The 21,590-nt window shown below is 42.5% G+C and overlaps 1 protein-coding gene across 3 annotated transcripts in view; it reads left to right on the forward strand.

Moving 5' to 3' along the window:
* The first annotated feature begins 264 nt into the window (after positions 1-264).
* Positions 265-21,590, forward strand: part of LOC124043593 (FERM and PDZ domain-containing protein 4-like) — a 58,017-nt gene continuing 36,691 nt past the window's right edge. The window contains exon 1 of one of the 3 annotated variants that reach the window (XM_046362340.1): positions 265-467. In XM_046362340.1, the coding sequence (XP_046218296.1) occupies positions 412-467 (56 nt within the window). In that variant the 5' untranslated portion in view covers positions 265-411. Of the gene's footprint in view, positions 468-9,031; positions 9,464-21,590 lie in introns of those variants that run through there. The other 2 variants (XM_046362368.1, XM_046362350.1) reach the window with 2 other exon arrangements.

The following is a 21,590-nucleotide window of genomic DNA, read 5'->3' on the forward strand; positions in this document are numbered from 1 at the left end:
TTAGCGAAGCATCAGTACTGCACTAGCGCAGCCACTTATCGGTTCCTAGCTGTTCACGATTGATCCCTCTTTTGCTTTCTGATGCAGTGGCCCGGAATGTGATGTTATTTCATTACTGAGGCAGAAGAGACGAGCTGGGTCCCAGCCCTGGGGGCATCTCTCTCTCCCTGACTTGGACAGGACCACAGTACGTGATAACAGCTGAATGGTTCATGCAGGCCAGCTCAGTCAGTTGCCTGTGGTAACTCCTGCTGGAGCGTGGAACAGACAAGAGACTCTGGACTCTGGAGAAAGGAGTGAAGGAGTGAACATCCAGTAGAACTGGTGAAAGGGTCAGTTCGGAGAGAGAGAGAGAGAGGAGGAGAGGAGAGGAGAGGAAAACGAGGGCTCTTTCAAGGCCTGTCTTTAGCTATGGACCCAAATATGGACCCAGAAGACAATGAACTTGGAGTGTTCACCGTCATTCAGTGAGTAGATAATTCAAGTCCTAGTACGCAGTTCTGTATTGTACTTTTGTAATGAACTTGCTGAATATTGGTTTGATTACATACATAACATTTTTATAATTTGGAATTTTAAAACATCAGTGTTAGTAATCAATGAATGCTGTATAGGGTTCATTTCAGGATTGTGGATTTAGGATTGTGGATTAACCATAAATCCACTTCTGGTTGAAGTTATTTGCATTAAACATGTCGCATCAAAGTTGTAAGTCTTTTTAGTCTACAAATGGCAAACAACTGAGGATAAGATGTATATTGTATACATGTAATTTCTCTCTAAACAGTGATTAGAATGGACTATGTGTGGATGCTGGGTATTTGTTTGGCGATGACACAGTAATTGGCCATGTGATGATTGTACTTTCCACTGATGTTATGTAAATAGCTTGTATTGACAGATGGAACCTCCAAAACCCAAACACGCTTTACCCAGCATAGGATGGAATAATATTGGTCTGTGCCTCAAAGTTTTTGGCCAATTTTGGTTTATCCCTCTTTGAAGAATTCCACTGTACTGTAAATAATGTAATTGCCATACGTACTGTACTATGTGACCTTATCTTGGATTAGCAGGGTGTTGACCTCTTTTAACGTGAGCTTCGAACTTCTTAAAAGGTGTTTTACTAAAACTGATCAACTGAATCAAGATCCATTTGGACTTATTCTGTGATCTCAGCCAGGTTTCACTCCACTTCTAATTCCAATTAGTCACACTGGTGAATATTCATGGAACATGCCATTAAAATGTTGAGCTTCCTGCTTGCACTGTTTAATTCAGTGAATAAATCACCAGTGGCATGGGGATAATGAGGATGGCACAACTAGATCACAGACACACAAACAGATTGGCTAGGTTAAAGCACTGACGTGGCACACATATAGGCAGGCAGGCAGCCAGGAAGGCAGATGAAAGCGCACACGCATACGCAGAATAAGATGGACAGGGGGGCAGGGTGGTGTTAGTGGTCCATGTCAGAGTGCAGCTTGCTGTGACGGTTGCTGACACGTACATCTGGTTGAGGGCCAGGGGCCAGGTGAGGGCGAGAGGGCAGTCTACCACCACTGACAGATTAACCTTGTACTGTATCTCTGCTGTGGGCTCCAACAAACTAGCATACTCAACATCACTGAGAAAACGCATCATGTACAAACAACCTATACTGTATATTTTCCTTCATAGTCGGATGCAGTATCAGTCTGAAATGTATATTTTTGATATCTTGAATGGGAGGATATAATTCTGAGTATGTGCTGCTGTCCTTAAATCACACTAAACACTAAACTCCCGAAAGTGATTACTCCATAGCCTTCTGCTTATACGTCTTCTAGCTTTCTTTGCGAGCAACTTGAGTTAAAGGTACAATACAGACATTTTTATCTCAATATCAAGTCATTTCTGGGTAACAACAATTTATTGTGATTGTTTCAATTAAAATTATACAAAATAAACAATAGCTTCGTAGCAGAGAGCAATTCCTCAAGCAATCATTTTGCTAGGACTACTCTGGGACTACTCTACTCTGGGAGTGGTTTGATTTGGAAAGTTAGCTGTTATTGACAGAGAGGTTTGGAACTCTCTTTCTTATTGGTCTATTAACTCATTTACCGCATGAAGGCCAAACCTCCCTCCCACCAAAACAGGCTGAAATTTCAGGCGGTCTTTTCAAACAGCTCTTACACTAAAAGGGCATTATCATAGTTTTAACAATTTCACAGTATTATTTCAACCTCATAGTGTGGAGATGCATATAAAACACAGGGTAATCACGTTTTTGACTGCACTGGGCCTTTAAACTCTGGACTTGCAGAATTTAGCTAACCGCGGGTGAAATCAGCTGTTTTTCAAACGAGCTCAGTGATAGAGGCAGCTATGTTAGGATTCAGAGGGTGAGCTTTAATTGGTTCAAGGCCCGGGCCACAGTTTCCTTAGATGTCCTTCCTGTCTGACCTTAATATCCTCTGCCACTCCCGCTGGCCTCTAGGCAAGGCAGCGGCCCAAATGGACAAACAGCCCAGAATACGCCGGGTCTCTCTTTCTCCACCACAGCCATGGGACAAGCAGACTGTCAGATATTTTCCACTCACTGATCTGATCTGGGTGTACTAGAGGCCTTGGCTGTTTGGCAGTTAGGAGCATTGGGCCACTAACTGAAAGGTTGCTGGATCGACATCCCTAGCCGACAAGGTAAAATCTGTCGTCCTGCCCTTGAGCAAGGCAATTAACCCTAATTGCTTCATGGTCACCGTCAATAATGGCTAATCCCCTTGCCCTGACTCCACACTCGACGATGTCTCAGGGGGAATGAAATACAGGTTACCCACTAGTACAGGTTACCCACCACTACAGGTTACCCACTAGTACAGGTTACCCACTAGTACATACAAGGACTATATAAGCAGGACTATATAAGCACACCCTAATTAAATAATAATACAATTATTACTATACATGATCTGCAACATATATGTTCATATTTTGTAAGATGGTTATACTGTACCTCTATATTTCAGACTGAGCCTCTTATGTGTGTGATGCTGAGCTTTACAGGTTGCTAGATTCTATTGACCAACCGTATGCAGATGGAGACAATATTTCCCTGTTTCCTTAATGGTTACTGATGAAGTTACAAAGTTGCAGAGAGTCAGCATTCCTGAGGCTCAAGGTCTCTACATGGTCAGTGGGGCATCAGGGATGTCTGAGTCTGACTGATCAACCACGCTTCTGCCTCACTGCCTTAAAGAGAGCAGCCAAATCATGAATCTGAATAGAGTGGGAATGACAAGTTGCTTTATTGCACGGCTCACCAACAAAGGCACTCTAAGTCACTCTCTAGACGCTAACAAGCTGTGGCGTTTTAATATAGAATGGTTGCTGTGTCTCTGCAGGGAAATGGCTACGGATCATTGTTTTAAATGCCTTAGCCTGAGTATCCTAATATTATACTAAGAAATGTAAAACGCATTGTGTGTGTGATGATCACAGGAGAGAGAGTGTCTGAATAGATTGCCTTTATTACCGAGGAGAGAAGACCATTTTATCAGGATGTCGGAGACAAGATGAGGCAGTATCAAACCCCATATATCACAGACACCTTAACGATCTAAATTGCCTCTTGGTGCTTTTTGACAGAGATACCTGGTCTGTAGACTCTGATTAATGAGGGGCGATTCTTCCTCAATTGGATAATAGACATTTGCTAATCTATCATTTGCATGTGAGACTGTAGAGTGGGCTGGCACTGGGGTAATTTGAGTGTGTTTGCAGGTGGCATTAGTTATGAAATAGGCTACATTCCTTTATATATTCCCTTTGTTAATATCCTCACATCCATCAACATGATTCCACAGACCATGTTGAAAATGGCTTTGAAAAGCAATGCCTTTACGTGATGTAAAATATGTCTTTCAGTCTAGCAATGTGAAACATAGGAAATATTCAAACTCAAAATGTGAAAAAACAGCTTCTGAATAATTCAATGGCTATGAATCATAGGACCGCCTCAGCCCTCCTCCCATCCCCGATCTTATCTGATCTTTAAAAAAAAATGGTACATAATGTTTCTTATTACTTAAAAGGGCTTCTGGACATCAGAACAGCAATCACTAACCTCAATTTAGACGAAAACTTCTACTTTAATGAGTCTTCGACGCAGGACATATTGCTCACTCCGGACCAGGCTCTATTCCCTCACACTCGGAAGAGAAAAAAGCTGTAATATCCTATGCTTCTCGGAGTCACGGCTGAACAAGGACATGGATAATATACAGTTAGCTGTATACAGAGCCACAGGTGACACAATCTCTATTGCACTGCACACTGCCCTTTCACACCGGGACAAAAGGAACACCTAAATGAGAATGCTGTTCATTGACGACAGCTCAGCATTCAACTCCACAGTGCCCTCTAAGCTCATCACCAAGCTAAGGACCCTGGGATTGAACACCTCCCTCTGGAACTGGATCCTGGACTTCCTGATGGGCCGCCTCCAGGTGGTGAGTGAAGGTAACAACACATCTGACAACACTGGGTACCCCTCAGGGGTGTGTACTTAGTCCCCTCCAGTACTCCCTGTTTACCCACAACTGCGTGGCAGCACACGACTCCAACACCATCATTAAATTTGCCGATGACACAACGGTGGAACAGCTTGTAGGGAGGAGGTCAAAGATCTGTCACTGTGGTGCCAGGACAACAACCTCTCCCTCAATGTGGGCAATACAAAGGTTCTTATCGTGGACTATAGGAAGTGGAGGACCAAAAATGATAACATAAGAGTGCATAAATAGACAGCTAACTATTCAGCTCCTTCAAGTTGGATGGGTTCCGCTGGTGTACAGCAATCTTTAAGTCTGGGATTTGACTAGGCCATTCCAAGATATTTAAATGTTTCCCCATAAACCACTCAAGTGTTGTTTTATCAGTATGCTTAGGGTCATTATCCTGCTGGAAGGTGAACCTCCATCCCAGTCTCAAATCTCTGGAAGACAAACAGGTTTCCCTCAAGAATATCCCTGTATTTAGCGCCATCCATCATTCCTTCAATTCTGACCTGTTTCCCAGTCCCTGCCAATGAAAAACATCCCACAGCATGATGCTGCCACCACCATGATTCATTGTGAGGATGGTGTTTTCGGGGTGTAGGGAGGTGTTTGGTTCGCACCAGACAGTGTTTTCCTTGATGGCCAAAAAGCTCAATTTTAGTCTCATCTGAGCAGAGTACCTTCCTTGGTTGGGGAGTCTACCACATGCCTGTTGGTGAACACCAGAAAAATAAAAAATTATTGAAGCAATGGCTTTTTTTTCTGGCCACTCTTCCGTAAAGTCCAGCTCTGTGGAGTATACGGCTTAAAGTGGTCCTATGGACAGATACTCCAATCTCCGCTGTAGATGGTGCTCCATGGGATGTTTAAAGTTTCTGATATTTTTTTATAACCCAACCCTGATCTGTACTTCTCCACAACTTTGTCCCTGACCTGTTTGGAGAGCTCCTTTGTTTTCATGGTGCATCTTGCTTGGTGGTGCCCCTTGTTTAATGGTGTTGCAGACTCTGGGGCCTTTCAGAACAGGTGTATGTACAGTGGGGCAAAAAAGTATTTAGTCAGCCACCAATTGTGCAAGTTCTCCCACTTAAAAGATGAGAGAGGCCTGTAATTGTCATCATAGGTACACTTCAACTATTTGAAAATTATGGTGGAAAATAAGTATCTCTTAAACTTCTTCTTTAAGAAGCTCCTCTGTCCTCCACTCGTTACCTGTATTAATGGCACCTGTTTGAACTTGTTATCGGTATAAAAGACACCTGTCCACAACCTCAAACAGTCACACTCCAAACTCCACTATGGCCAAGACCAAAGAGCTGTCAAAGGACACCAGAAACAAAATTGTAGACCTGCACCAGGCTGGGAAGACTGAATCTGCAATAGGTAAGCAGCTTGGTTTGAAGAAATCAACTGTGGGAGCAATTATTAGGAAATGGAAGACATACAAGACCACTGATAATCTCTCTCGATCTGGGGCTCCACGCAAGATCTCACCCCGTGGGGTCAAAATGATCACAAGAACGGTGAGCAAAAATCCCAGAACCACACGGGGTGACCTAGTGAATGACCTGCAGAGAGCTGGGACCAAAGTAACAAAGCCTACCATCAGTAACACACTTCGCCGCCAGGGACTCAAATCCTGCAGTGCCAGTACATGTCCAGGCCCATCTGAAGTTTGCTAGAGAGCATTTGGATGATCCAGAAGAAGATTGGGAGAATGTCATATGGTCAGATGAAACTAAAATATAACTTTTTGGTAAAAACGTCGTGTTTGGAGGACAAAGAATGCTGAGTTGCATCCAAAGAACACAATACCTACTGTGAAGCATAGGGGTGGAAACATCATGCTTTGGGGCTGTTTTTCTGTAAAGGGACCAGGACGACTGATCCGTGTAAAGGAAAGAATGAATGGAACCATGTATCGTGAGGTTTTGAGTGAAAACCTCCTTCCATCAGCAAGGGCATTGAAGATGAAACGTCGCTGGGTCTTTCAGCATGACAATGATCCCAAACACACCGCCGGGCAATGAAGGAGTGGCTTCGTAAGAAGCATTTCAAGGTCCTGGAGGGGTCTAGCCAGTCTCCAGATCTCAACCCCATAGAAAATATTTGGAGGGAGTTGAAAGTCCTTGTTGCCCAGCAGCAGCCCCAAAACATCACTGCTCTAGAGGACCTCTGCATGAAGGAATGGGCCAAAATACCAGCAACAGTGTGTGAAAACCTTGTGAAGACATTTGAAAAAAAACAGCAACAGTGTGTGAAAACCTTGTCAAAACATTTGAACTCTGTCATTGCCAACACAGGGTATATAACAAAGTATTGAGATAAACTTTTGTTATTGACCAAATACTTATTTTCCACCATAATTTGCAAATAAATGCATAAAAAATCCTACAATGCGATTTTCTAGATTTTTTTCTCATTTTGTCTGTCATAGTTGTACCTATGATGAAAATTACAGGCCTCTCTCATTTTTTTAAGTGGGAGAACTTGCACAATTGGTGGCTGACTAAATACTTTTTTGCCCCACTGTATACTGAGATCATGTAACACTTAGATTGCACACAGGTGGACTTTATTTAACTAATTATTTGACTTCTGAAGGTAATTGGTTGCACCAGGTCTTATTTAGGGGCTTCATAGCAAAGGGGGTGAATACACATGCACGCACCACTTTTCCGTTTGTATTTTTTTTTTAATGTAACAAGTAATTTTTTCCATTTCCCTTTCAAATTAAATCCAAATAAAAATCCATTTAAATTACAGGTTGTAATGCAACAAAATGGGAGAAATGACAAGGGGGATGAATACTTTTGCAAGGCACTGTATCATGGTTTGAACACCAATACAGTAAAGAAGAGGGCATGACCTTGCCTCTTCCCCCTCAGGAGGCTCAACATTTTTAGCATGGGCCCTCAGATCCTCAAAAAGTTATACCACTGCACCATTGGGAGCATTTTGATTGACTGCATCACCACTTGGTATGGCAACTGCTCGGCATCAGACTGCAAAGCACTACAATAAAGGAATAATAGTAGTGCGTATGGCCCAGTGCATTAATGGGGCCGAACTCCCTGCCATCCAGGACCTCTATAGCAGGTGGTGTCAGAGGAAGGCCCTAAAATGTGTCAAAGACTCCAGCCACCAAAGTCATCCTGCTACCGCAATGCAAGTGGTGCCGGATTGCCAAGACTGGGACCAAAAGCTGGGAACAGCTTCTACCCCTATTTAATCTCACACATACTACACTGACACACACACACACACACACTACACTGACACACACACACTATAATAACGCTCACACACACTAAACGCACACACATACACACGCACACAGAAAAACTTTCTCACTCTTTAACACTCTTCACACACACACTGCTGTTATTCTGTTTAGTATCTATCCTGATTGCCTAGCCTATCCTGATTACCTCAACTACCTCGTACCACTCGGTACTGGTATTCATTGTCTATAGCCTCGTTACTGTTGTTTTATTGATACTATTTCAAGGTTCTTTTTAAAATTTAAATTGTTACATTTAAGCATTTCACAGTTAAGTCTACACCTTTTGTATTCGGCGCATGTGACCAATTAAAATTGTATTTGATTTGAATAGGTTAGCTGCCCCGCATATCGCCATTTAACAAGCGTTACAGCTCTGCGGTCTGGACAGAAAAAATATGATTCCAGTGGGATTTACAATAAAGGAATAATGTCCTAGATGTTTTGACTGAAATAATGAAATCAATGTGTGTCCTCTTAAATTGCCATGTCAAGTTGTTTGAAGATGTGGTTATGTGAGCTGGTGTCAAGGGTGAATGGTGGAGACCATAGCTATACAACCACTGAAGAAAAATGACAGGGTCCTTTTCCCATCTCTGCCTGCAGCTAGTCCTTCTGCTCCTCTATGGCCATGGTGTTCATGTATTGTACAGATCATCCCCCTCTCTCTCTCTTTCTCTCTCTCTTTCTCTCTCTCTCTCGCTCTCTCTCTCTTTCTCTCTTTCTCTCTCCCCTTCCCCCCTTCCCCTCATCACCCTGCCACACCTCCTCTTTCCCTGCTGAGCAACACCCACGCTGCTGCTGTGATCTCTCCTCCTTCCTCCATACTTTCATTCTCAAAACACAACACATGATGGTGGGAATTGATGAGACTGCCCTTTGCAGAGGAGAGGAGGAATTCAAGGAACAGGCTCAATCCATCAGCAGTGATTTGTGTGCCCTACAACCCCAGCGTCCCCCCTACATCCCACCCTCTCTTTCTCCCTCTCTCTCTCTCCCTCTCTCTTGCACTCTCTCTCTCCCCCTCTCACTCAGCCCCTCTCTTTCTCTCACTCTCTCTCTCTCTCTCTCTCTCTCTCTCTCTCTCTCTCTCTCTCTCTCTCTCTCTCTCTCTCTCTCTCTCTCTCTCTCTCTCTCTCTCTCTCTCTCTCTCTCTCTCTCTCTCTCTCTCTCTCTCTCTCTCTGTGTGTGTCTCCCATCGCTCTCCCTCTCCCTCTCGCTGTGTCCCTTCAAAGCTGTTTTTACTGCACGGCCCCTGCACATCATTCCACTGCGATGGAAATTAAATGAAGGTGGCTTAACGCAGCTGAACGGAGGCATGCTTTGAAGGATGTAGCCGGGTGAAGCGCCACTGCCAGATTCTTTTCCAGGGGCGGTGGATTTGTGCTGCTGAGGCGAGGACACACCAATCACTCAGCCATGCAGAAGCCCTGACAAGAGAACTAATCTCTCCACCTGACTTGTGGAAGCTCCAGCTTTTTTCTCCCTGCATTATTTATTCCCAGTGCTAAAGACAGTGGCACAATGGAGCCAGCAACGTGAAGTAGATGGTCGATTTGTAGTCTTGGACGGACTGACCATAGTCTGCTGCGCACATGGATGTGTTTAGCTTTGTGAAGATGGCAAAGCTGTCAGGGTGAGTCGGATGGATGCTGTTGAATTTGCCTGTCTGCTTCGGTGCCACTTGTCTAATAGGTGGCGGTGTATACTTTACCCACATGATCGACAGAGAAACGTGGAATTTAACAAGCACCATTTAGAATGGAATCTTGTGTAATGGTTGTAGAAACGGCACATACTGTTCAAGGATTATTATAATGACAGTCCCGAGTGCTGTCGCATGCAATTCACATGAGAGAGAGAGCGAGAGAGAGAGAGAGAGAGAGAGAGAGAGAGAGAGAGAGAGAGAGAGAGAGAGAGAGAGTGAGACAGTGAGAGATAACGGGGAGTGATGTGGTTGAAGTGATGTGGTCCATGTGTCTAAACTTAATGAGGTGCTTTGTTCAGAATGTGAATATATGGTCAGGTTTTAATCTTGCATTACACTGACTCTGTTGCATATGTACTGGAGTGTTTATGGTGGGGTTTGTAGCATACGCACACACCCATGATTAAGTGTGTGTCAGCGACACTCAACTGAAAATCCTATTTTGGTCGATGTTTAATTGGATGAATCATATAGTTGTCTTTTTTCAATGGAATATTATATATTCATACAGGAGTGTTTATGAAGCTGTATTTTGTAATGAATCAAATGTAAAATAATGACAAAGAGATATGATGATACGAATTAGACATGAGTGAATACTGTATAAGTGTATATATTTCGCTAGAGGTTCTTGTGTTTAGTCAGCAGATTGAACTGAGGAAACATTTGTTAATGATCGCAATGACTTCCGTTGTGTGCTATGAGGCAGAAAGCTTGCCATGTTGTGTTATTTTAAGCCTACTATTTACATATACTGTTGTCAGCATCTAGCAGACAACAATGCAATATGCTATGAAGTGTGTTCAGCCCCCAGGGGTGAGTTGTCAATCTATATTGTCAATGCTGTTGCATCTGATTAGGTTGCAGCTTGATCATGGCACCACATTACTTGCACATCCTGTATGTCATTTACAAAACTCAACTACGGTGCCATGCAGTTTTAACTAGGCTATACAGCATAACATGAGAGGAAAGGTGACTGGAATATGTATGTCTGTCTGTATATTGTAAAGATTCTGAGCAGGATGAAAGGTCTCCCAGACAGACTGTCACCTTTTGCCTCTGTTGAATCTGGTTCAATCTGCAACACTGCTTGTCTATGGCTGGGACGTCAGTTTATCATCGAACCTCATATCACATTAAATGTCCCATTTTCCTGATAAACAAACACTTGATGCTAAGTGTCTCAATGAAAAACTTAGAAACTCAGCAGAAAAAGAAACGTCCTCTCACTGTCAACTGCGTTTATTTTCAGCAGACTTAACATGTGTAAATATTTCTGTGAACATAACAAGATTCAACAACTGAGACATAAACTGAACAAGTTCCACAGACATGTGACTAACAGAAATGGAATAATGTCTCCATGAACAAAGGGGGCGGTCAAAATCAAATTTAACAGTCAGTATCTGGTGTTGCCACCAGCTGCATTAAGTACTGCAGTGCATCTCCTCCTCATGGACTGCACCAGATATGCCAGTTCTTGCTGTGAGATGTTACCCCACTCTTCCACCAAGGCACCTGCAAGTTGCTGGACATTTCTGGGGGGAATGGCCCTAGCCCTCACCCTCCGATCCAACAGGTCCCAGATGTGCTCAATAGAATTGAGATCAGGGCTCTTCGCTGGCCAATGCAAAACACTGACATTCCTGTCTAGCAGGAAATCATGCACAGAATGAGCAGTAGGGCTGGTGGCATTGTCATGCTGGAGGGACATGTCAGGATGAGCCTGCAGGAAGGGTACCACATGAGGGAGGAGGATGTCTTCCCTGTAACGCACAGCGTTGAGATTGCCTGTAATGACAACAAGCTCAGTCCGATGATGCTGTGAGACACCGCCCCAGACCATGACGGACCCTCCACCTCCAAATCAATCCCACTCCAGAGTACAGGCCTCGGTGTAACGCTCATTCCTTCGATGATAAACGCGAATCTGACCATCACCTCTGGTGCGAAAAAAACGTGACTTGTCAGTGGAGAGCACTTTTTGCCAGTCCTGACTGGTCCAGCAACGGGTGGGTTTGTGCCCATAGGCAACGTTGTGGCCAGTGATGTCTGGTGAGGACCTGCCTTACAACAGGCCTACAAGCCCCCAGTCCAGCCTCTCTCAGCCTATTGCGGACAGTCTGAGCACTGATGGAGGGATTGTGCGTTCCTGGTGTAACTCAGGCAGTTGTTGTTGCCATCCTGTACCTGTCCCACAGTAGAAAGGCCTCTTTAGTGTCCAAGTTTTCATAATTGTGACCTTAATTGCCTACCGTCTGAAAGCTGTTAGTGTCTTAATGACTGTTCCACAGGTGCATGTTCATTAATTGTTAATGGTTCGTTGAACAAACTGTGTTTAAACCCTTACCAATGAAGATCTGTGAATATTTTTTCGATTCTTACGAATTATCTTTGAAAGACAGGGTCCTGAAAAAGGGATGTTTCTTTTTTTGCTGAGTTTAGGATGATTCACAGAAATATGTCCATACCTGTTGAATGGCAAATGAAAAGCAAATGATTAAATAAATGGCAATGACTTCTACAAGGGATGACTAAAGATTATCTCAAGTATTTTTTTTGTGCAAGTTAGTTGATTTACCAAATCACTGAATATCTAGATCTGTATCTATTTTATTCTGAATATAACCATAAACAAAACATTGCTGTGTGTTTTGGGGAACACTGTTTTGGGGAACACAAATGACTTATTTGGACGAAGGAGGACAGGCCTGTTACTTTAAATGATGTCACTGTTTCTCCACACTGTTGTCTTTCCCATGGCAGTGAATGTTTATGATGTTGCTGCTGTTGGGGCATTAACGTCAGTGCACCGCTGTCACTGTTAATAATGGAGCCTATGATTGTGTTCTTACTGTAGTGCTACACAGGCTTCCTCTACTGCCAGCCTGCATTGCAGGCTAGCTGTCCACCCTGTCGCTATCTGATGATGGCAAATGGAATGTTTTAGGATGTAATAAATAGACTGTATGTGTTTCAGAGATCCAGGAGAATGCAGATCTCTTTTATATTTGTCTCCGCCTCATGCCTCCGCCTCGTCTCAGCTGTCACACAGAAGAGCTTGTCCCAGCCTTGTTTTTCTCTCTCACCGCAGCAATGGCACCTTTCTTGTGCGAATGCTCTGAAACACATGGCTAACCTGTATTCTTGTTTTGTGTGAGCGAAAGCTTTGTTTATATATATTTTTTTAATCATTATGCCAAGCATACTGAAACACAAATAATATCACCTTTTGATCGTTTTTTAAAATTCGATAACGACATATGTAGGATGTTGTTGGTGCAATAATCTTGCAACAACAGGAAATGTGGATTATAATTCATGGACATTTTTGTACGGGTTGACACAATTTTCTCGAGGGAAGATCAAGTCTGAAATCTCAAAGTGGGAATGACAAACTTCAAAAGACCTTGTAAACGTCAAATACATTACAGGCTTTGAATGTCCTGCATTGCAGGAAAGTTCTCCCTACCACAGGGGGTAAACAAATGAAAAACCTACTTCTGTATATGGGTGTAAGTCTTGTTTTACCACAGTATGAGGGTTAAGAAGGACATGACCAGCAATTATTACTCTTCTGGAGGGGTTCACAAGCCCAGCTATGTAACCCAGGTGAGGAGGATATAAAAAGCGAGCGCTACGGTGTCTGTCCATTGCTGTATTATGAAGGTGGTAAAATACACTTTTTTTTTGCAGTCGAAGTTTCACCAGGTTTCTACGGCCTCAGATATTTATCACTTACACATAAACACTCCTCAAAGCTTAAAAACTCTGTTCAACATAAAAATATTTTTTTTTGCAAAAATGCCCCAAACAGATTTGAACTTATTGATGGGTATATGCAAAACTGGCTGGAGCCAGCCAGCATGTCTTTATGGTAAAAGCTCTAACATTTGGTTTATGAAAAGTCATATAAAAAGAAGCACTTGGGCGGAAGTACGGAATGGCATGTTTAATGCATGATTCCCCCATGCCTCTGAGTTTAAAATAAAACAAAAAAAAACATTAAAGTACTCTGTCTAAAATATAAGTTGTGAGTATACTGTAATGAGATTGCAATTCAGAGCCAGTAGCTGTTTGGCTTAAAGCATATTTATTCTCTAGAAGCACGAAGCCAAAGCCTACTTAAAAACAAAGCTACTGTATGTTGAATATTTAGACAACTAGACATGAAGGCTTACAGCACTTGAGTACATTCTGTTGTTTTACTCCATTTTCTTCTAGGCCTTCACCATTAAAGCTTTAGATAATGACATTCATGAAATCAGTTTGCCTAGGTCAAGCCCATTTTACCTATCCAGTTTCCACATACATAACTCACTGGACTGGGCAACATTTGATTACCCTAAATATTCATTAGAGTACAAGGGAGGAGGTCTGTTTTAGAAATGGGGGCCTCTTGGGGACAAGTATGGCGGAGATGGCATGGTAGAGGATCCAGCTGGCTTGTGAAAAGAAAGAGAGAAAGAAGGAGTGGCGAGGAAGAGAAAAAAGGAGGAAGAGAACTGGAAAAATACAATCATTTGTTTTGTTATCTTGCTGGATAAGAGCGTCTGCTAAATGACTTACATGTAAAATGTAAATGTAAAGCTTGTGCATGAATGCAGCACTACAATAATGTACCGTAGAATTAAAAGGCAACCCTGTGGCCAAGGGGTAATTGGGTTTGTGTAAGACTTAACATGAGCATTGGGGGGTGAAAGGGTCTGGACAGGGTTTATACTGTACAGTATGAAAGGGTCTGGGCAGGGTTTATACTGTACAGTATGAAAGGGTATGGACAGGGTTTACTGTACATTATGAAAGGGTATGGACAGGGTTTATACTGTACAGAATGAAAGGGTCTGGGGAGGGTTTACTGTACAGTATGAAAGGGTATGGACAGGGTTTACTGTACATTATGAAATGGTATGGACAGGGTTTATACTGTACAGAATGAAAGGGTCTGGGGAGGTTTACTGTACATTATGAAAGGGTATGGACAGGGTTTATACTGTACAGTATGAAAGGGTATGGACAGGGTTTATACTGTACAGTATGAAAGGGTCTGGGGAGGGTTTACTGTACATTATGAAAGGGTCTGGGGAGGGTTTACTGTACATTATGAAAGGGTATGGACAGGGTTTATACTGTACAGTATGAAAGGGTCTGGGGAGGGTTTACTGTACATTATGAAAGGGTCTGGGGAGGGTTTACTGTACATTATGAAAGGGTTTGGACAGGGTTTATACTGTACAGTATGAAAGGGTCTGGGCAGGGTTTATACTGTACAGTATGAAAGGGTCTGGACAGGGTTTATACTGTACAGTATGAAAGGGTCTGGGGAGGGTTTATACTGTACAGTATGAAAGGGTCTGGGTAGGGTTTATACTGTACAGTATGAAAGGGTCTGGGGAGGGTTTACTGTACAGTATGAAAGGGTATGGACAGTGTTTATACTGTACAGAATGAAAAGGTCTGGGGAGGGTTTATACTGTACAGAATGAAAAGGTCTGGGGAGGGTTTATACTGTACAGTATGAAAGGGTCTGGGGAGGGTTTAATGTACAGTATGAAAGGGTATGGACAGGGTTTATACTGTACAGTGTGAAAGGGTTTGGGGAGGGTTTATACTGTACAGTATGAAAGGGTCTGGGGAGGGTTTATACTAGAGTTCAACCGATTAATCGGAATGGCCGATTAATTAGGGCCGATTTCAAGTTTTCATAACAATCGGAAATCTGTTTTTTGGACACAGATTTGGCCGATTTAAAAAATATAAATATTTTTAAACCTTTATTTAAGTATCAAGTCAGTTAAGAACACATTCTTATTTTCAATGATGGCCTAGGAACGATGTGTTAACTGCCTTGTTCAGGGGCAGAACGACAGATTTTTTACCTTGTCAGCTCTGGGATTCAATCTTGCAACCTTACGGTTAACATGTCCAACGCTCTGACCACCTGCCTTACATTGCACTCCACGAGGAGCCTGCCTGTTACGCGAATGCAGTAAGAAGCCAAGGTAAGTTGCTAGCTAGCATTCAACTTATCTTATAAAAAACAATCACTCAATCAATCATAATCACTAGTTAACTACACATGGTTGATGATATTACTAGTTTATCTAGCGTATCCTGCCTTGCATATAATCGAAGCGGTTCACATTCGCGAAAAAGGACTGTCGTTGCTCCAACGTGTACCTAACCGTACACATCAATGCCTTTCTTAAAATCAATACACAGAAGTATATATTTTTAAACCTGCATATTTAGCTGAAAGAAATCCTGGTTAGCAGGCAATATTAACCAGGTGAAATTTTGTCACTTCTCTTGCGTTCATTGCACGCAGAGTCAGGGTATATGCAACAGTTTGGTTCGCCTGGCTCATTGTAAACTAATTTGCCAGAATTTAACGTAATTATGACATAATATTGACGGTTGTGCAATGTAACAGGAATATTTAGACTTATGGATGCCACCCGTTAGATAAAATACGGAACGGTTCCGTATTTCACTGAAAGAATAAACGTTTTGTTTTCGAGATGATAGTTTCTGGATTTGACCATATTAATAAGGACCTAAGGCTCGTATTTCTGTGTGTTATTATGTTATAATTAAGTCTATGATTTGATAGGGCAGTCTGACTGAGCGATGGTAGGCAGCAGCAGGCTCATAAGCATTAATTCAAACAGCACTTTCCTGTGTTTGCCAGCAGCTCTTCGCAAAGCATTGCGCTGTTTATGACTTCAAGCCTATCAACTCTCGAGATTAGGCTGGTGTAACCGATGTGAAATGGCTAGCTAGTTAGCGGGGTGCGCGCTAATAGCGTTTCAAATGTCACTCGCTCTGAGACTTGGAGTAGTTGTTCCCCTTTCTCTACATGGGTAACGCTCCTTCAAGGGTGGCTGTTGTCGATGTGTTCCTGGTTCGAGCCCAGGTAGGAGCAAGGAGAGGGACGGAAGCTATACTGTCACACTGGCAATACTAAAGTGCCTATAAGAACATCCAATAGTCCAAGATATATGAAATACAAATAGTATAGAGAGAAATAGTCCTATAATTCCTATAATAACTACAACCTAAAACTTCTTACCTGGGAGTATTGAAGACTCATGTTAAAAGGAACCACCAACTTTCATATGTTCTCATGTTCTGAGCAAGGAACTTAAACGTTAGCTTTCTTACATGGCACATATTGCACTTTTACTTTCTTCTCCAACACTTTCTTCTCCAACACAGCATTATTTAAGCCAAATTGAACATGTTTCATTATTTATTTGAGGCTAAATTTATTTTATTGATGTATTATATTAAGTTAAAATAAGTGTTCATTCAGTATTGTTTGTAATTGTCATTATTACAAATAAAAATGTAATATAGTCTGAATGAATCCGTATCGGCTTGTTTTGGTCCTCCAATAATCGGTATTGATATCGGCATTGAAAAATCATAAGCGGCCGACCTCTAGTTTATACTGTACAGTATGAACGGGTCTGGGGAGGGTTTATACTGTACAGTACGAAAGGGTCTGGGGAGGGTTTATACTGTACAGTATGAAAGGGTATGGACAGGGTTTATACTGTACAGTATGAAAGGGTCTGGGAGGGGTGTGAACTATGGAAGTGAACTATGGAAATATACACAGTGTCGAAATAGTATTTTTGTAGAGTATTTCAATATTTTCTTTATTATAGCATACAACTTGTGATTTGTATATAACATGCAGTTACATACGTTGATGCAGTTTATTCTGTAAGTACAGCAAAGTACTGCCATGGTGGTTTGAGTGGCGTGTGTGTGCCTGGCAATAGTATAATACATTTCTCTGTGTGTGTGTGTGTGTGTGTGTGTGTGTGTGTGTGTGTGTGTGTGTGTGTGTGTGTGTGTGTGTGTGTGTGTGTGTGTGTGTGTGTGTGTGTGTGTGTGTGTGTGTGTGTGTGTGTGTGTGTGTGTGTGTGTGTGTGTGTGTGTGTGTGTGCGTGCCAGCCCATGTGTCAGCCCATGGTTTATATAACATAGGACACACATTCACACTGGAACTGGTGCAGACAGACACACTTCCTCCCAGGCTAAATGAGGAAGAACATCTCTATTTGATTATGTTCTGGCTCTCCCTGAATAACATGTAGACAGTGTTCAGACAAAAAGACAGCAGGATTTCAACCACATTCACAACAACAATACTCAGTAAGATCTTGGCGGGTGGTTTAATTCCCAGATGTAAATTTTTCTCAACACAGAGGAGATTAGCTACAATGTAAAATACCCTATAGAGAACTGGTAGAGAGAGAGAGAGAGAGAGAGAGAGAGAGAGAGAGAGAGAGAGAGAGAGAGAGAGAGAGAGAGAAAGACTGCCTGCCTGCCTGCCATAACGTAGTAGTTTCCCATGACAACAATATCAGCACTTACAAATAGGGGATTGTAATATTCATCTCTTTTAAAATAATAGTAAAATATGAATAGAGGGTCTTGCCCAGTAGCAGAATCCAATGCACGGTGCTAGATACCGATACTCTCATTCCTTACTGTATGGACAACAACTGTGAAGTGTTCACACCACTCTGGGGTCTGGATTTGGCTCCATTTACTCTGTTAATTATTCTCTCCTCCTGCTGATCATTTTGCACGTGTGATGTAGGTGGTTTACACCATTTTTTTTTACCTTTACATATGCCAAATAAACAGTGAGAGATGCTACACAACATGGACCTGTTAAATGGCTCACCATGACAGTGGTTCTACATTTCTGCTGCAAGACAAGTATTCAAGTGTAGCATTCATACTTTAGGCTTGAAATGATGCAATGTTTTCATAGGTTCTCTTTCAAAATCAAATTAAATTGTATTTGTCACATACACGTGTTTAGCAGATGTTATTGCTGATGTAGCGAAATGCTGGTGTTTCTAGCTCTAACAGTGCAGTACTATCTAACAATTTCACAACAATACACACATCTAAAGTAAGGGAATCTAATTATATAAATATTATATAAATATTTGGGTGAACAATGTCAGAGTGGCATAGACTAAGAGGGCAGCAGCCTCGAATGTGCTAGTGATGGCTATTTAACAGTCTGATGGCCTTGAGATAGAAGCTGTTTTTCAGTCTCTTGGTCCCAGCTTTGATGCACCTGTACTGACCTTGCCTTCTGGATGATAGCGGGATGAACAGGCAGTGGCTCAGGTGGTTATTGTCCTTGATGATATTTTTGGCCTTCCTGTGACATCATGTGCTGTAGGTGTCCTGGAGGGCAGGTAGTTTGCCCCCAGTTATGGGGCAGACCGCATTGCCCTCTGGAGGACCCTGCGGTTGCGGGTGGTCCAGTTGCCGTACCAGGCAGTGATACAGCCAGACAGTTTTGAGGGTTTTAGATGGCAAGCCAAATTTCTTCAGCCTCCTGAGGTTGTTGTGCCTTTTTCACCACACTGTCTGTGTAGGTGGACCATTTCAGTTTGTCAGTGATGTGTACGCAGAGGAACTTGAAGCTTTCCACGTTTTCCACTGCGGTGCCATCTATGTGGATGGTGGGGTTCTCCCTCTGCTCATTCCTGAAGTCCATATTCAGCTCCTTTGTTTTGTTGACGTTGGGTGAGAGGTTATTTCCCTGGCACCACATTCCCAGGCCCCTCACCTCCCTGTAGGCTGTCTTGTCATTGTTGGTAATCAGGCCTACTACTGCTGTGTCATCTGCAAATGTGATGATGGGTGAACAGTCATGATGAACAGGGAGTACAGGTGGGGGCTAAGCACGCATCCTTGTGGGTCCCCACTTATAAGGATCAGCGAAGTGGAGATGTTTAAACCTACCTTCACCATATGTGGGCAGCCCAATAGGAAGTCCAGGACCCAGTTGCACAGGGCACGGCCAAGAGCTTAATGATGAGCTTGGAGGGTACTATGGTGTTGAATGCTGAGCTGTAGTCAATGAACAGCATTCTTACATACAGTTGAAGTCGGAAGTTTACATACACTTAGGTTGGAGTCATTAAAACTAGTTTTTCAACCAAAACTATAGTTTTGGCAAGTCGGTTAGGACATCTACTTTGTGCATGACACAAGTAATTTTTCCAACAATTGTTTACAGACAGATTATTTCACTTCCAGAGGGTCAGAAGTTTACATACACCAAGTTGACTGTGCCTTGAAACAGCTTGGAAAATTCCAGAAAATTATGTGATGACTTTAGAAGCTTCTGATAGGCTAATTGACATAATTGGAGTCAATTGGAGGTGTACCTGTGGATGTATTTCAAGGCCTGCCTTCAAACTCAATGCCTCTTTGCTTGACATCACTGGAAAATCAGCCAAGACCCCAGAAAAAGATTGTAGACCTCCACAATTTCCAAACGCCTGAAGGTACCACGTTCATCTGTACAAACAATAGTATGCAAGTGTAAACACCATGGGACCACACAGCCATCTAACCGCTCAGGAAGGAGACGCGTTCTGTCTCCTAGAGATGAACATACTTTGGTGCGAAAAGTGCAAATCATTCCCAGAACAATAGCAAAGGACCTTGTGACGATGCTGGAGCAAACAGGTACAAAAGTATCTATATCCACAGTAAAACGAGTCCTATATTGACATAACATGAATGGCTGCTCAGCAATGTAGAAGCCATTGCTCCAAAACTGCCATAAAAAAAGACAGTCTACGGTTTGCAACTGCACATGGGGACAAAGATTGTACTTTTTGTAGAAATGTCCTCTGGTTTGATAAAACAAAAATAGAACTGTTTGGCCATAATGACCATCGTTATGTTTGGAGGAAAAAGGGGGAGGCTTGCAAGTCGAAGACCACCATCCCAATCGTGAAGCACAGAGGGGGCAGCATCATGTTGTGGGGGTGCTTTGCTGCAGGAGGGACTGGTGCACTTCACAAAAATAGATGGCATCATTAGAGAGGAAAATTATGTGGATCTATTGAAGCGACATCTCAAGACATCAGTCAGAAAGTTAAAGATTGGTCGCAAATGGCTCTTCCAAATGGACAATGACCCCAAGCAGACTTCCAAAGTTGTGGGAAAATGGCTTAAGGACAACAAAGTTAAGGTATTGGAGTGGCCATCACAAAGCCCTGACCTCAATCCTATAGAAAATTTGTGGGTAGAACCGAAAAAGCGTGTGCGAGCAAGGAGGCCAAGAAACCTGACTCAGTTACACCAGCTCTGTCAATTCACCCAACTTATTGTGGGAAGCTTGTGGAAGGCTACCCAAAATGTTTGACCCAATTTAATTAAACAATTTAAAGGCAATGCTTCCAAATACTAATTGAGTGTATGTAAACTTCTGACCCACTGGGAATTTGATGAAAAAAATAAAAGCTGAAATAAATTATTCTCTCTGGTATTATTCTGACATTTCACATTCTTAAAATAAAGTGGCCATCCTAACTGACCTAAGACAGGGAATTTTAACAAGGATTAAATGTCAGGAATTGTGAAAAACTGAGTTTAAATGTGTTTGGCTAAGGTGTATGTAAACTTCTGACTTCAACTGTAGGTATTCCTCTTGTCCAGAATGGATATGGCAGTGTGCAGTGCGACGGCGATTGCATCGTCACTCTTGTGATTCAAGATGGCGTAGCAGTCAGACGTATGTTTTTGTCTTGTCCCTTCCTGTCCCTTGTTAACATCGTTTTTCCTTGGGGTTTTTTCCATATATAAATTTCATCTTTTATTACCACTTTCTATGTACGGACTGAATATTCTCTCTTGCAACTCGCCTCGCCCAATGTGGTACGGATCTGCTATCTTTATACGTAAGAACTCATCAACTCATCAAAAGCTACCAGCTAACTGGCTACCAGCTAACTGGCTACTAGTTAGCCACAGCCCGCTAGCTGTCTAAAGTACATCAGACTGTTTGCTTAAGAGGCCCATCGGACAAATTCTTTGGCCACTATACCCACCATACGTTGCCCCTCTGATCCGTCAGCTGAACCGTCGCCTGTACCGGAACCCCAACAGAAGTTAGCCAGCTAACTAACTAGTAGTCAGCTAGCCACTGCTAGCGGTCATCAGCCACCTCTAGCACAGACAACTCTCGCGACTTAAACTAGAGCAAAAATTATTT

The sequence above is a fragment of the Oncorhynchus gorbuscha genome, linkage group LG01, assembly GCF_021184085.1.
Source record: "Oncorhynchus gorbuscha isolate QuinsamMale2020 ecotype Even-year linkage group LG01, OgorEven_v1.0, whole genome shotgun sequence".
NCBI lineage: Eukaryota > Metazoa > Chordata > Actinopteri > Salmoniformes > Salmonidae > Oncorhynchus > Oncorhynchus gorbuscha.